This window comes from Cantharellus anzutake (genome assembly GCF_015039405.1).
Source record: "Cantharellus anzutake strain C23 chromosome Unknown EI90scaffold_47, whole genome shotgun sequence".
Classification (NCBI taxonomy): Eukaryota; Fungi; Basidiomycota; class Agaricomycetes; order Cantharellales; family Hydnaceae; genus Cantharellus; species Cantharellus anzutake.
Window position 1 is genome coordinate 303,002 of NW_024066997.1, and position 15,019 is coordinate 318,020.

At 47.3% G+C, this 15,019-nt stretch overlaps 2 protein-coding genes across 2 annotated transcripts; one reads left to right on the plus strand and one right to left on the minus strand.

Annotated features, from left to right (window-relative positions):
• Nucleotides 1-10,540: 10,540 nt before the first annotated feature.
• On the minus strand, nt 10,541-11,032 carry EI90DRAFT_2930641 (uncharacterized protein; the record flags this gene model as incomplete). Its single annotated transcript, XM_039055022.1, has 1 exon — nt 10,541-11,032. A coding segment is annotated over one exon (492 nt), but the record flags the coding sequence as incomplete, so codon positions are not given.
• A 2,954-nt stretch (nt 11,033-13,986) lies between these two features.
• Nucleotides 13,987-15,019, plus strand: EI90DRAFT_3291454 (uncharacterized protein; the record flags this gene model as incomplete). The annotated part of the gene is made up of 5 exons (XM_039067277.1): nt 13,987-14,044; nt 14,103-14,240; nt 14,299-14,625; nt 14,674-14,960; nt 14,981-15,019. The coding sequence occupies 5 exons, from the start codon at nt 13,987-13,989 to the stop codon at nt 15,017-15,019; spliced, it is 849 nt and encodes a 282-aa protein (XP_038912767.1).

Sequence of the window (15,019 nt, forward strand, 5' to 3'; positions counted from 1 at the left end):
TACAGTGATGAAGAGTCTGGTGTGATGCTAATGTCAGACCTACACACTAATGAATTAACTACCTTTTCCTATAAAGATGATGGATTCTAGCTGTGGAGTTTGGACTTGAACAATGGCCAGTATCAAACATCAACATACCCATCCAAAACCGCATGGTGGAGAGCAAAGGATGGCTCACAAATGTTAATTGAATAATCTCTCAGTTATCACACCACAGGAGAAAAGTGAGCGATCCTGAACCTGCTAGATAACTAGCACACACTCTAAGCGATAGAAAGAGCAGTTTGGTCACTCCTGTATTGAGTAACATTTATTTTAGGTGTAATATTGACTAGAAATTAGAGTAAAGTCAATATAGAATTTTATCTGTAGACGATCTATAAGTCAGGTGAGATCGTTGGGGGGTGTTTATTGTTGTTTAGACAGTGAACAATTATATATTTGGCAACCAAAACATGGTCAGTAAGCAAATCAGCACAAACTCTAATATCGTTATTGGATGTAGGAAACTGGTTACATAAGGTGATCCAGCTCTGCTCCTTCAACGGGAATGGGGGTAAGACTCCAGAGGTGGCAGAAAGGATCTGGGAGTCAAATTGGGATTGGGTATGGATGGATATGACAGTCAGGGTGTTAGAGGCATGTTGTAACGGGTCTATTGCCTAGACTCAAGACAGAGAGAGGGGGGAGGGTGGTAGTGAATGTGTGTGTGATGGAGGTTCAGGTTTTTGGGTCCTGGGGTGCTAACGGGTTGTTAGAGCCTCAACTGAACACTCACCTACATCTCTATTGGACGTCAAGGCCGAGGGTTATGAGAAAAGGGGTCTCAGATGTTAGCAACTAACTCAGGGGAGACGTTAGAGTCGTGGATGGTGTCTTTGCCACTTAGATGTAACTTTTTCTTACTCCTTCACAGGTCTATTCAGTACTAACTTGTTATGTACAAGCTATTATCTATTTTATATTGGAATGGGGGAATGTAAACGGGCCATTAGGCAACCATAAATAAGGAATATCTAATTGGGAACTAAAAGAAATATGAATGAATGGGGAGAATATGATAACGGATCCGAAATGGGAACTGTAAAGATTAACTCCGCAACACTTCGCCACAGCGCCCGCCTATCCTCCCGTCAGCAATTTCCTCGTCTCCAGCTTTCCAACGAACCCTTATTCGTCCCAATTGGTGCAGTAGTTCTTGAGATGTGGCCATTGACAGGTGCTGTCAAGACCACATGAGGCTCTACACCATGCTGAACCATCCGAGTATGGGGTTGCCATTCTGGGAAATGCTCTGTGGGTGAAGAAGGAAGGTAGATCATCACCAACGGGTAGAAAAATGGCTGGGTTGTATGTGTGGTTATGGAGGTCTGGAGAGGGGGTGAAATTGGCAGCATGGTTGGGCATGGGAATTTTGCTTGGGGCTGTCGGGAATGATGGGGAAAATATAGAAAAATAAGGAGTGAGTGTATGGAGTGTTGGATAGTGATAGAATGAGCATCGGGAGCATCAGCGGATATGTAGTGAGTGTTGGTGGGCAAATTCTGCAGAATCTAACTTTTTACCATGCACAGACTTGTCCCCACAACTTATAGGCCTTGCTCTTGATCGTGGTCCCTCACAATATCTTCACATCCTTAATGTATAAATAAAACGAGTGTGATTGTAATACAAAATGGCAGGCTCATTGCATTGGCAAGTGGATAAATACATGGGCCTGGGCAATTGGTTTATTATGAGAGGGGGGGGGCAGCGGAATTAATATCATTCCTGATGAGAACTTTTACATAAAACTGAGGTCTTCTTTGAGGCAGAATCCTCGTCAGTGTGGGCCTGTGCTTTCTCTTAACATCTCACGTTGTAGGCAGGAATCTCTGCTACCATACAAACAAGCCCAGAAATCGCGATTCTAACACCCTGACGAACACCCAGTACCCTATGCACCTTATACACGGTCCCAGATACCCTTTCTACCATTTCCCGATTTTTCCCGATTTTTCCGATGCATTTCCAGCCCTACAGTCAAGATTCCCATGCCTGTCAATGTAGCGGCCACCCAATTCCAGGCATATCTCAATAACCACTGGATGGATTTGGATGAAATTAGTACCATTGCAAAGCTACTGAGAGAGGAGAGTCCATTAGGGCGGCGGGAGAAAGTTGTTGGATGCTTGATTAGGAGGGATACTATTTCCATCATTCATTTTATTGTTTCTGATATTGTTTTCATTGCTTTTATTTGTATTTCCTTTCCATCACTTTCTTTGCTATTCTGTGTCGCCATAGAGGCGTATTTTTATTCTTCCCCTTTTCCCTGCAATTCCTCACTTATAGCGCACATTTTCATGTATGGTACAGGGGACTCCCCCGATGAGAAGGGACACCCCCACCAAGTAACAAGTTGTTTGATAAGTTTAGTGATGCCAGAGGGCAATGTACGAGTTTGAACAGTATCTCAGCTTTCTGACGACTGTCCAAGAAGGACCAGGAGTGAGTACTGATTTAGTGAGATTTATTGATTGTTTTCTAGCACCTGGACCACAGCACAGTATCGGCACTGTCGCCATTACCCTTCCTTCCCCCCCTTCCGACCCGATTCAGACTCTACCCCCAGGTCCCTACTCTCTTGCCTGGGCAGCCTTCTTGCCTGGTTACAGTGTCGCCTTGAGGTCTTCATCCATGGGGCTGGGAGACTTTGGTACTGGCTTGACGTTAGTGGGTGCTGTCAGAGGAACGTTCCTTGGATAGGTCTGATCGCTATCCAGGCAATGCTGTCTGCTGGAGCTCGGTATTCCAGGTTGTCCGACAGTGGGTCAGAGTCATGCCGAAGGTGGGGCAGAGCTCCGAGGGTGACGGGGTGTTGAAGGGACTTGGCTTCAGCGACTCAGAACGGAGCGCTGCACCCATTACGTTCTCATTGTCCCCAATTTGCCCAGGGAGCTGGCAACAGAGGAACCGAGACTGCCAGCAGAAGGGGGCCAGAGGCCCCCCCTCACTACTTAATGATGGAGGCATTAGCAAGGGTCAATTGTTCATCATGCGATTCATTTGGGTTTTATACCAAGGCACCTTTAGGCATGCCTGTTAATCAGTTCTTAGTTCTGGGTAGAGTAGCAGACAAGTGGGATGCGATAGAGAGGTTTTTCGAGGGGCTTAAGACTTCTATATTATAACTGGGGGAACTATTTACTGGAGGGGTATGTTAGAAGAGTGCAATATTGTCCGGAAGTGTCATATCCATCCACGGCCATCGACTTCCACTACCTCCGAACTCTCCGGACTACCTCCGCTCCTTCTTCACTAACCTCAGAGCTCCCGTATTCTGCAATCACCTCCGCTTCCCTCGATGGTCACCACCCCCTCTTTTCAATATATTACCTACACCTCCCTAAGTACAGAGTCCCAAAGGCTTCCGGACAGCTCCAACATCCGCTAGCGCACTCCTGCCTCTGCTGGGCAATTCACTCGCTTGCCCTGCAAGCCCACCTTCGGGCCTATCCCTCCTTTCCATTTCTGGGTTATCGCCTACCATTCCGCTAACCCCATAACCTGACTTGTTGGTAATATTCAATCAGCTGATGTTTAACTCTGTTAGCTCCACTCCACTCGGCCCCACCATTTACGGGCCCGCCCTCGTTGTAACTATATATACGCAACTTGTACATAGGTTACACAGTAATAAAATCGACTAGAGTTGACCCCCTTTAGTTCTCGTTGCCAGTAAGTAAATTAGGGCAAAGATGTGTAACTTGGCACAGCACTGAAGGAGGAGAACAGAAATCCTATAAAAGGCTGTTCTTTCTTCTGATACTTATATGTTAGTATTGGTACTTTAACTCAACCACTGTAGCGTTTTGGTTGCTTTGTGTATTGATATCTGTATGTGTTACTAATTATTTGTGTGTGTATGTAACTCTCAGGGTTCAATTCACTTGTCTACCTGATTGTTCCACATGAAAATCACGCTATAGACCTACTATTTTTAGTCGTTTCACCTCTGTCTTGTCACTTTTAACTCGGAGCGACTCCAACCGACTTGACTCAATGTCACTATTTCTTAACTTCTTCTTAACTTTTTACTGAGGGTTGATCACTTTTACTCAGATGTGATCTGAACTGCACACTTATACTAATAAAACTTAATTTTTATTAGGACGCCTTATGACCTATGAGCCAGAGCACATAGGGGAGAGGAGTAAAGAAGGAAGAGGGGTCAGACCAGAAAATGCAGTCTTTTATACCTTTCCTAAGGGCTCTGTTTTCACATGTCACCTTACTATTTACATTGCTGAGTAATCTTATATTGAGCTTAGTAATCCTCTTATGTAAGCGATCAGCATCCCATTCTGCTTCTAGAACTTTCTGGAAGTTTTGGTGTGGGAATCAACCAATTGCACTGTCTAACACCCATCATGACCTTGTTTACCCTTGTTTACTCACTTTATTCTAAGTCACATGTCATGGGGTTATTTGTTAGCTTAAGGGTGTAGCTTTCCGTCGGTATAAACAACAGTAAACTACAAGGATTATTTATGAAGATATGAATTTTTCAAGATTTAATTTTGAGGTTCTCCAGATTGCTTTGGCATTAGCTCATCCATTTTCCTACAGTTAATTCTGGATAAATTATGCCTTGTTCCTGGACTCGAACTCTTTAGTTTCGCATTTCTAGCTCATCCGTTTCTACCACAAACTCAGGATGTTTGAGCCAGTCTTCTCTGCAAGTGTTTTTTAATCTTGTTAAATCCGTTTCTCCCTCAATTCTTCATATTTTAACATGAAGTCTTTTCGTACACAGACCTATAGTTCAACTCTTTAAGACCGACAAGGATTCATATTTTTCCCTATTTTCCTCGTATAAATATTTTTAATTCTTTCATCTTTTCCTGGTACCCGACCATTTTTCATTATGTGAATGCCTTGATTTTCTTCCGATTTCTCTTTGTCATTCGTTTCGTACGTTCGTAAAACTATTTTCCCACGTTACCACTAATTTCTAATATTTTATTTGATACAGGAAACCTTGTTTTTGTTTTCATGTGGGTTTATTTGCTGTTTCTCTTCATTTTCTGAACCATCTTTTAATCCCTAGACCTGAAAGTTCGTGTAGATACTCGATTCATCGACTCTGTGCTTCAGTATTTTTCCGATATTTTATTTCAATTCATTTTGTTGAGTTATGGTTTTATTCCTATTTTTATTTCTGGTCCGTGGAGGTTGTATGATTTTTATCCAATTTTCTGTGATGGTTTCTGGTTGTTTTAGTGTTGTAACTTTTATATTCCTACAGCGCTCCTGGCATAAGTCGCTGAGGCTGAAGCCCTCCGCCACAGAGACATTCCTTCATCTTGATCTGGTCTCTGACAGTATTTTATTACTCCCTGACTAGTACACCTCTTGTATGGCACCCAAAGCCCCTCGCACTCGTTCGCAACTATGCACATTAGTCCCCAACTCTGCCTCACCGTCCCCAGAACCCTCGCAGCCTGGTCCTAGTCATCTGGCAAGAAACCCAGTTGAGTTTTGCAGCTTCTCTAATCTAGAAACCCCCCTCCCATCGACTCTGATCATGCATCCCGCTAGAAATTGATCACCAGTTGCAGATTCCGACTTCGGAGACACCATGGAACAGCCCATAGACCCTGTTCACTTCTTTGGACTCGGTTCCGAGGTCCCCGATTTCGTCAACCCTCCTCCTGCTGATCCTCCCATCCCCACTGTCCCAACCGCTGACAATGCCGAACCCATCCCCAATGTGGCTATTACACAACTAGCCCAAGCCATCGCCAGTTTGGCTTGTCACACCAGACGTCCACCACATCCACCATCCTCCGCTCTCCGGACCAAGGTCCGTGAGCCCAAACAGTTCAACAGAAAAGATCCCCGAGAACTCCGAGTATTTCTGGTCCAATGCGAACTGAATTTCCAGGACCATCCCCTCGCTTTTGCTAGTGACCGTGCCAAGGTCATCTTTGCGCAGTCCTACCTCAAGGGAATGGCCCTTGATTGGTTTGAGCCGGATCTATTATTTGATCAAAATTCTATGCTTTGTCCGCTGTAACGGGTCTATCCAACTAGACTCGCAACAGGAAAGAGGGGGGGATAAGGATCTCACTGAGGGTCAGGGCTGAAGTGGGGTATATTGGTCCTCTAGAGTGTGGTGCTGATACTCTCTAGCTAGCTGTACAGCGGGTCACGGAAGAGTCCGATAGATAAATAAGGAAAGAGTATCACATGACAATAAGAAAACGGAAACATCTGGCTCTAGACACCGGAAATGAAATCAGAAAAATTAGGAAAAATAGGAAATATGTGTAAGGAGTGTGAGTGGACATGGGTTACATGTGATGGATGTGAGGTGCTTGCTGAGGGTAGTAGAATCGCGGGATTTGGCTCGTTTAGGGTGCACCGGCAAATCCCCGTTACACCGCGATGGATGAATAACTATCAAGAGTTCGTCAATGAACTTCAAACCAACTTCAGTCCTCACGATCCTGTGGGCGATGCTGAAGTTCAACTCATGACCCTGGACATGAAGGATGGGCACTACATCAATAAGTACGTCATCGAGTTCAACTGACACGCCTCTCAACTCCATGGTTATGGAGAAGCCGCGCTCCATTGTTTTTTCTATGATGGATTGCCGGAACGTATCAAGGACGATATTGCCAGAGTCAGTAAACCTTTTACTCTTTCAGAACTTCGCACCTTGTCACAAACTTTCAATGTGCACTATTGGGAGCATAAATCCAAAGTGACACGTCACACGAAACCCTCCTCCTCTAACATTTTCAACAAGTCCACTGCCGCTTCTCGTTCCGACCCCATTCCTTCCTCCTCCTCTTTCAACTCCGCTTCCGGTAGCAAGCCTCCGAAGGACAATAAGAACTCCAAGGCCAGCTCTGCTAAGCCGGACCTTTCGTCAAAACTCGGAGACAACGGCAAGCTCATGCCACAAGAGCGTAAGTGTCGTCTCAACGAGAAACTTTGTATGTTCTGTGGTCAGTCTGGCCACATGGTCAAAGACTGTCCCAAGTCTTCTCCTTGCGCATCTAAGGCCTGTATGGCCCAGACTGAGGAGCAAGGATCCGCTTCCGCAGAGGCAAAAAATTAGTCCGCACCCCTGTGGACTCCGCATGGACCAGGGGTTGCAATTCTTCCCTCCATGCACTCAAAGAAGTGCGTTTAAACATGTCTTCCATCTCCGACTTATCCTCCCTCCATATTCCCGTTTCTTTTTCTCTTTCAAATGGTCTATTTTCTCCTCTCAATGTTGACCCTTCAGTTGATGTTCTACCTGCCGTAGATAGTGTTGCTGATGTACCACTCTCTCCTCCTCCCCCTCCGACTACTTCCGTAGATCGTTCCACCTCCCTCCACTTCTCTTCTTTCTCTTCTCCTTTCTCTTCTTCTCCTCCATCCGATGATAGGACAAAAAATAAACTCTTCCGCACCTATGAGAACGTACCTGCACTCATAGACTCTGGGTCTTCGGACTGCTTCATCGACGACACATTTGTAAAGAAGTTGGCCCTGAAGACATATCAGATTAAACCCCTACAACTATGCCTTTTCAACAGTAGCACTAACTCAATCATAACCCATGCCGTTGATATTCCCCTCTGCTTCGCTTCCGGAAACATCACCCCCACGACTTTCTTTGTCACATTGCTGGATGGATCATGTTCCCTAGTCCCAGGACACAACTGGCTTACCCACTACAATCCGTTGATTGACTGGGTCTGTCAGAGACCAGATTCGAGACGAAGGAATGTCTCCGTAATGGAGGGCTTCGGCCTCAGCGACTTCTGCCAAGAGCGCTGTGCCTAGTGACACGTCCGTGCCCTAACTTACTGACTGGCAATTAGAACCTAGGGGGGTAACTCTAGTTGATTTTACTACTGGGGCGTAACCTATGTACAAGTGGGATATATATATGGTTACAGCGGAGATGGTTCTGCAATTGGCGGAGCCGAACGGAGCGGAGCTAATGGGGTTTAACATTAGCCAACTGAATATTACCGACGAGTCGGTTCGCGGGGTTAGCGGAAAGGCAGGCGATAACCCAGAAACGGAAAGGAGGGATAGGCCCGAAGGTGGGCTCTGCAGGGCAGGCGAGTGTATTGCCCAGCGGAGGCGGGGGTGCGCTAGCGGACGTCAGAGCTGTCCGGAAGTCTTCGGGGCTCCATACTTAGGGAGGCGTAGGTAATAAATTGAAATGAGGGGGTGGTGACCATCGAGGGGTGCCGAGAGGATTGCGGAATACGGGGGCTCCGAGGTTAGTGAGGGAGGAGCGGAGTTGGAACGGAGGGATCGGAGGGACCGGAAGTCGATGGCCGGGGATGGATATGACAGGGTCTCAAGCAGTATTACATTCCGAACTTCCGAACCTACCAAGACAGTTACTCCGAGCTCTCCCCCGTCGTCTCCAGTACCACTGCTGTCATCCGACATCCAACCATCTGATGTTCCGCCAGCACCTCAGCCTCAGGCTCCCACTCCTCCATTACCATCTATCGAGTTTGTCAGCCATTCCGCATTCGCGAAGGCTTGTCGACTTGAAGGATCGGTATCCTTCAGCCTAACCATCCCTTCTGAGGACAGCCGCTTGAGGGCTGCCTCATCCCACACCAATTCCGTTGACCTCTTGGCCGTTCCGAAGGAGTACCACGAGTTCGCAGATGTGTTCAGTAAGAGCAAAGCCTCGACACTGGCACCGCACCATGAGCACGACCTGAAGATCGACCTTGAGGAAGGCACTTCACCACCCTTGGGTACTATGTACTCTCTCTCTACTTTGGAACTCGAGGCTCTCCAGGCATTCTTAGATGAACACCTAGCCTCCGGGTTTATTCATCCCGCTACTTCCGCTCATGTGGCACCAGTCCTCTTCATCCGCAAGAAGGATGGATCCCTCCATCTTTGTGTTGACTTCCGAGGGCTGAACAAGATCACCAAAAAGGATCGCTACCCACTTCCCCGCATCTCAGACCTCCTTGATGCACCTAGCTGTGCCACGGTCTATACCAGACTCGACCTCTGGCATGCCTACCACCTGGTTTGCATTGCAGCAGGCGACAAATGGAAGACTTCCTTCCGCATGTGCTATGGTTCCTATGAGTGGCTTGTCATGCCATTCGGTCTCATGAATGCACCTGCAGCCTTCCAGTGATTCATCAACACAATCTTTGCCGACCTCTTGGACGTTTCTGTGGTAGTCTACCTAGACGACATCCTTACCTACTCAGAAGACATGGCTTCACATCAGGAGCATGTCCGAGAAGTTCTTAGGAGACTCCGCAAACACGGCCTATACACCAATCCGAAGAAATGCGAATTTCATACGGACACTACAGAATATCTCGGATACTGCCTTTCTCCCTCTGGACTCACCATGTCCATCGAGAAGGTTAAATCCGTCCAAGATTGGCCCAAGCCCCGTAAAGTCAAGGATGTCCAGTCCTTCCTTGGCTTCGCTAACTTCTATCGGCATTTCATCCACCAATACTCCAACATTGTGGTCCCCTTGATGCACCTTACGTGTAAAGGAGCCCCCTGGTTATTCTCTGATGACTGTCGCTCCGCTTTTAACACCTTGAAAGAAGCCTTCACTTCCGCTCCTATCCTGACACATTGGTTACCCAACACCCCCCTCATTGTAGAAACTGATGCCTCCAATTACACGATCTCCAGAATCCTGTCCATCCATTGTGATGATGGAGAGATTTGCCCTGTCACTTTCCGCTCTGGAACACTCTCGGTGCCGGAGCTCAATTATGACACCCATGATAAGGAACTGCTCACCATCCATGATGCGTTCCAATCATGGTGTCACTACCTTGAAGGTTCAGGAACTCCAATCGACATCATTACCGACCACAAGAACCTCGAGTATTTTCCCACCACCAAACTCTTGACCTGGTGGCAAGCCCGCTGGTCAGAGTTCCTCTCCCAGTTCCACATGACTGTCCGATTCCATCCCGGAAGACTCGGAGTAAAACCAGATGCGTTGACTAGATGCTGGGATGTCTATCCCAAAGAAGGGGATATGGACTATGCTCGCGTTGTAACGGGTCTATCGCCTAGACTCGAGACAGAGAGAAGGGGGAGGGTGGTAGTGTGCGCGGGTGTGGTTCGTTGGGCCGGGTTTTGGTCCGTGGGTGCTACCGAGTCTGCAAAAACCTCAAACAAACACTCACCTACGTCTCTCTTGGACGTCAAGGCTGAGGATTCTGATAAGAGGGGTCTTAGACGTTATCAACTAGCTCAGAGGGGGCGTTAGGGTCGTGGATGGCGTCTTTGCCACTTGGATGCAACTTCTGCTTGTCCCTTCACGGGTCTATTCAATACTAACTTGTTATGTACAAGCTGTTATCTAGTTTATATATGTTGGGAATGAAATGAATGGACTGGGGGAATGTAAACGGGCCGTTAGGCAACCGTAAATGATGAATATCCAATTGGGAACAAAGAAACAATAAAAGAAATATGAGTGAATGGGGAAAATGTGACAACGGGTCCGAAATGGGAAATGTAAAAGTTAACTCCGCAACGCTTCGTCACAGCGCCCGCCTATCCTCCCGTCAGCAACCTCCTCGTCTCCAGCTTTCCAACGAGCCCTTATTCGTCCTAATTGGTGCAGTGGTTCTTGAGATGTGGAGAGGGGGTGAAATTGGCGGCGTGGTTGGGCGTGGGAATTTTGCTTGGGGTTGTCGGGAATGATGGGGAAAATAGGGAAAAATAAGGAATGAGTTTGTGGAGTGTTGGATAGTGTTAGAATGAACATCGGGAGCGTCAGAGGGTATGTGGTATATGTTGGTGGCCAAATTCCACAGAATCCGACTTTTTGCGGTACACGGAGTTGTCCCCACAACAGCGTCAATCTGCAGAACTTCCGACCGGTCTTCACTTTGGAGCAGCTCACTGCATCCTTACAAGCCACATTCCTAGCTGCCACAGTAATCCGAGCAGCCATACTCGTCGACACAGAGGGTCTCCATTGAGCCATTCTAGCCTCCCTCTCCTCCGATACCACAATCTCTTCTCATCTTGCTTCCCCCAACCTCCCCAATTCCCACTGGTCTGTTGATGCTGAAGGCCTGTTAAGGCTGGACAACCGCATCTATGTTCTGGATTCCAATGATCTTCGTCTCCACGTTTTGCGAGACAAACACGACCACCAACTTTCCGGACACTTACCTGACTTGTTGGTAATGTTCAGTCAGCTAATGTTTAACTCTGTTAGCTCCGCTCCGCTCGGCCCCATGTCGGAGATCCATCAGGAGGTCGGAGCAAATCCGGAGTCTCCAAATGTTCCAACTTGGGACTGAACTTCCGGGATGGGAGTGGCCAAGGTAAAGTGTGCCACAAACCAGGCCGGAGCTGAGACAGTTGGGAAGGAAGGTGACTTGGGAAGTGGGTTATGGTGTAGGGGATGATGAGGTTGTTAGGAAGGTGTGATGAGGTGGGAGAGTGCAGGGTCGGGATTCCGGGATATGACATTCACTGCAGATACATCTGTTCCCATGCTGCCCAATTGCTGGAGAAGAATAACATCCCTGTTACAACCATGAGGCCGGAGGTCTGTCAAAAACCCGGATCGTAGGGGTAAATGCGTGAGTCCGAATGCAGGTGGGGCTCAACTAGAGGGGGAATCCGAGAGCTCTGGTGGTGGACCGAAGCTTCTCCGGGAAGCCCGGTTCTGCTGGATGGTACAAGAGGCTCTAAGAGGGATGCGGCCTCAGCGACTCGGAGGGAGCACTGTGCCTCCGTTACGTCTCAGTTAGTCCTTGTATTTCTTATGTCTGAGGTATCTTGTAGAATGGAACGGGATTCACTCAGAGGGACTTTGGGTAGCATATTAGTCAAGATTAGAACTGAGGAGTTACAGGTTCTTGTCAGGATCCGGACCCCAGCTGGGAGTGGCCGGAGGGCGAGGCCGGGTGTGGAAGCTGGGGTACTCTCCCCAGGTGCTAACTCCTCGAAGTCGCTGAGGGGACTGGCCTCAGCCTTCACAGGGAATGAGCTGCTATTCATTGAAAAGCGGGTAAGTACACTTGCCTTCACAGGGAATGAGCTGAGAAGAAGGGTAAGCTTCTCAGCCCCCTGTGAGGCCGACACAAAAGGACCCTAGGAACTATACAGTTCCCGCTTGCTGCCGACTTTCCATAACGGGTGTGACCCGTGGGAAAGTTCTGGGTGAGCTGCTCGCCCAGAATGTTCCCACGGTTGTGGCTGTACATTTCTGGGCGAGTCGCTCGCCCAGAACGTTCCCACGGGTTTGCACGCGCGCGTCATTATGTGAAACAGTGGGGGGAAGGATAAGGGGAATGGGGAAATGTGGAGAGAGGGTGGTTAGGAGAAGGGTGAGGGTGTCTGCGGGTGAGTGGGGTCAAGGGCTGTGCCCTGACAGTTCTAATCTACGGGTATTTATAAAGGGGAGTGGAAAGGACTTAGTCAAAGTCCGAATGACAATGGGATGACACCGAAAGGTGCCGAATGATACCAAGAGGTACCGAAAGGTCCCGAACGATATCTTTAATGGGGAACCAAGGTGTCGGACCATGGAGGGCAGAGTAAGAGGCCGGAAAATGAATGGGAACGAGAAATGGGTAAGGGGGGGTTAGCCGACTGAATGGTAAGAAGAAGATAGTCGTGCTAAGAGTGGAGGGTGACTAATAAGTGATGACGTGAGTGAGATCACCAAAGGATGCGGGTAACTCCGAAAGCGGAGTTGCATATCCGAAGGATGTTGGGTGACTCAAATAAATGAAATGGGTGGAGAAATGGTTTAAGGGTGTGTCACGGGATGTCGGAGGTCCATTGGGATATCGGAGCAAATCCGGAGTCTCCGAATGTTCCGACTCGGAACCGAGCTTCCGGGATGGGAGTGGCCAAGGTTCGGTGTGCCACAACCAGACCGGAGCTGAGACAGTCAGGAGGGGAGGTGACTTGGGGAGTGGGGAGGCATGGTGTAGGGGATGGTGAAGTTGTTAGGAAGGTGTGGTGTGGTGGGAGTGTGCAGGGTCGGGATTCCAGGATATGACAAGGTGCCCATTTTCATCCATTCTAGGTGCAGGAAGAGGGAAGGGCGAGGGGAGATGGTTCATAAGGTTTTACAAGTGATTTCACAGATGGTTTAACATGTGGTTTAACAGGTAGTGTGGCAGCAGGTTTTCATTGATTAATGATTGGTTAAACTCAATGTCGGAAAATTGCGAGATCGATCAAAAGCACAAGACTTGACATTTAAAACGCCAAAATTTGATGTTTAAACGTGAATTTTGGCATCTAAACGTTGTGATAAATTGTTTATGGCGTTTTGATATTATTGAATGCGTTTTTATACCCCTCAAATGCTCTGAATATGTTTTTAATAACTTAATAAATGTGTCATAAATGCTTCCTACAGCATCAAAATCGTCAAAAATCCGTCTCATATAACACATAAAGTACCACCACATCTGACCAATGTATTCTCATTGGCTGTTGGGTAGTTGTTGTAAACATAAACGCCATGAAACATTTCCCAGGCATTTAAACGATATACGGGATTTTCCGACAAATTACTCTACATATCACATGATACAGAACCCATAAGAGTCTAAAATGGGAAATTCCCATTTCTATAACAATCCCCTTCATCTTTAGCTAGCAATCACTATCAGCAAAAATAAACTTAGGCACTTACAGCAGGAGACAGAAAAATCTGCCAGTTGCAATTTGAATGGGTAAGTGGGGCAGGTCAATCATCTGCCTAAAGAAGTTGGCAAGATCGTGGCCTCACAAAAGGGGTTTCCTTATTTGGATGAACAGCTCAATGCCGGGGTCTCCACCCTCAGCAATGATGGTGATAGTCACCACCCTAGAATAAGTTAAATGGAAATGACGTTGAGTGTTGTGGAGCTGAACGATGCCCAGCATGATATATAAGACATGTGGAATGACGGTGGGGTTGGAGGCTAGCTCTGTTCTCAGCTACTTACAATGTCGAACACTGGACAGCTCAATAAGGCTTACTATGTCAAGAACAAGGACCAGCGACGTACCTGGAATATGGCCTATCTTCTAGGCTTGACTCAGGATAAACCATTGCCAAAGAGCCATCAAGAAGCAGTTTACAATTTTATCGAAATGGACATCTCTTGACTATCTTCCGGATGATTCAGAAGTTACCTTGAATGCGCTCTCAGATGGTGGTGGCAACGTTACCGGTATGCCAGTCAGGATCCCCAACAATTGTAAGTCTGGTTCCCTTAGCCTCCTAATCTGACCCTTGGCGATGCTTTTTATTTCCAGGGGAAGACAAATCACCCAATGATCCTGTTCGTGCCCATGTTCAGGCATACATTGCTGCAAAGGATAGTGGCCAATTTCCATATTCTGCTGAACCCATCCACCCCCTTCTGACTCAGACACCTGCGTCCAATGCCCCCATCTATCTTGGTCAATGGGGTCCTGTCACTGTGCTCAATCCAGCACCCGCATATGCCAGTGCAATCCATCAGCCTTCGTCCCACACTGAACCACCTGCAGTGGGGTCAGCCCCTGGGCCAGCAGCTGCATCAAAGGACAACAAGTTAAAGGGAAAACAAAAAGAGAAACTTAATGAGAAGGGCATGAAAGGTATGTCCCAGCATCTTACTACCTCTTTTCAAGCTCACTTTTGTTTAGAATTCGAGTATCAATTCATGTTAAACATGATGGATCCGAAGAAAGAGAATGAAACAGTCTATCTTCCTGACTCGAAATCCCAATCAGTGCAAGAAGTGCTTGATGAGATTTTAGGCAGGATGAAGGTGGAACTCTCTGTCCACCAGATTGGATATCGTCTGTCTGATGAGAAGGAATGCATCTTCACTCAGATTCATGATGTGAAGAATTTTGCTCATGCAATTGAGGCTCAGCGTGATATTCAATCCCAAGCATACAAGTCAAAGAAATTATGCATTATTAACAAGGTTAATTTACTGTGCTATAGATATACATACTACACAAGTCTTACCATGTGTGGCTCTAG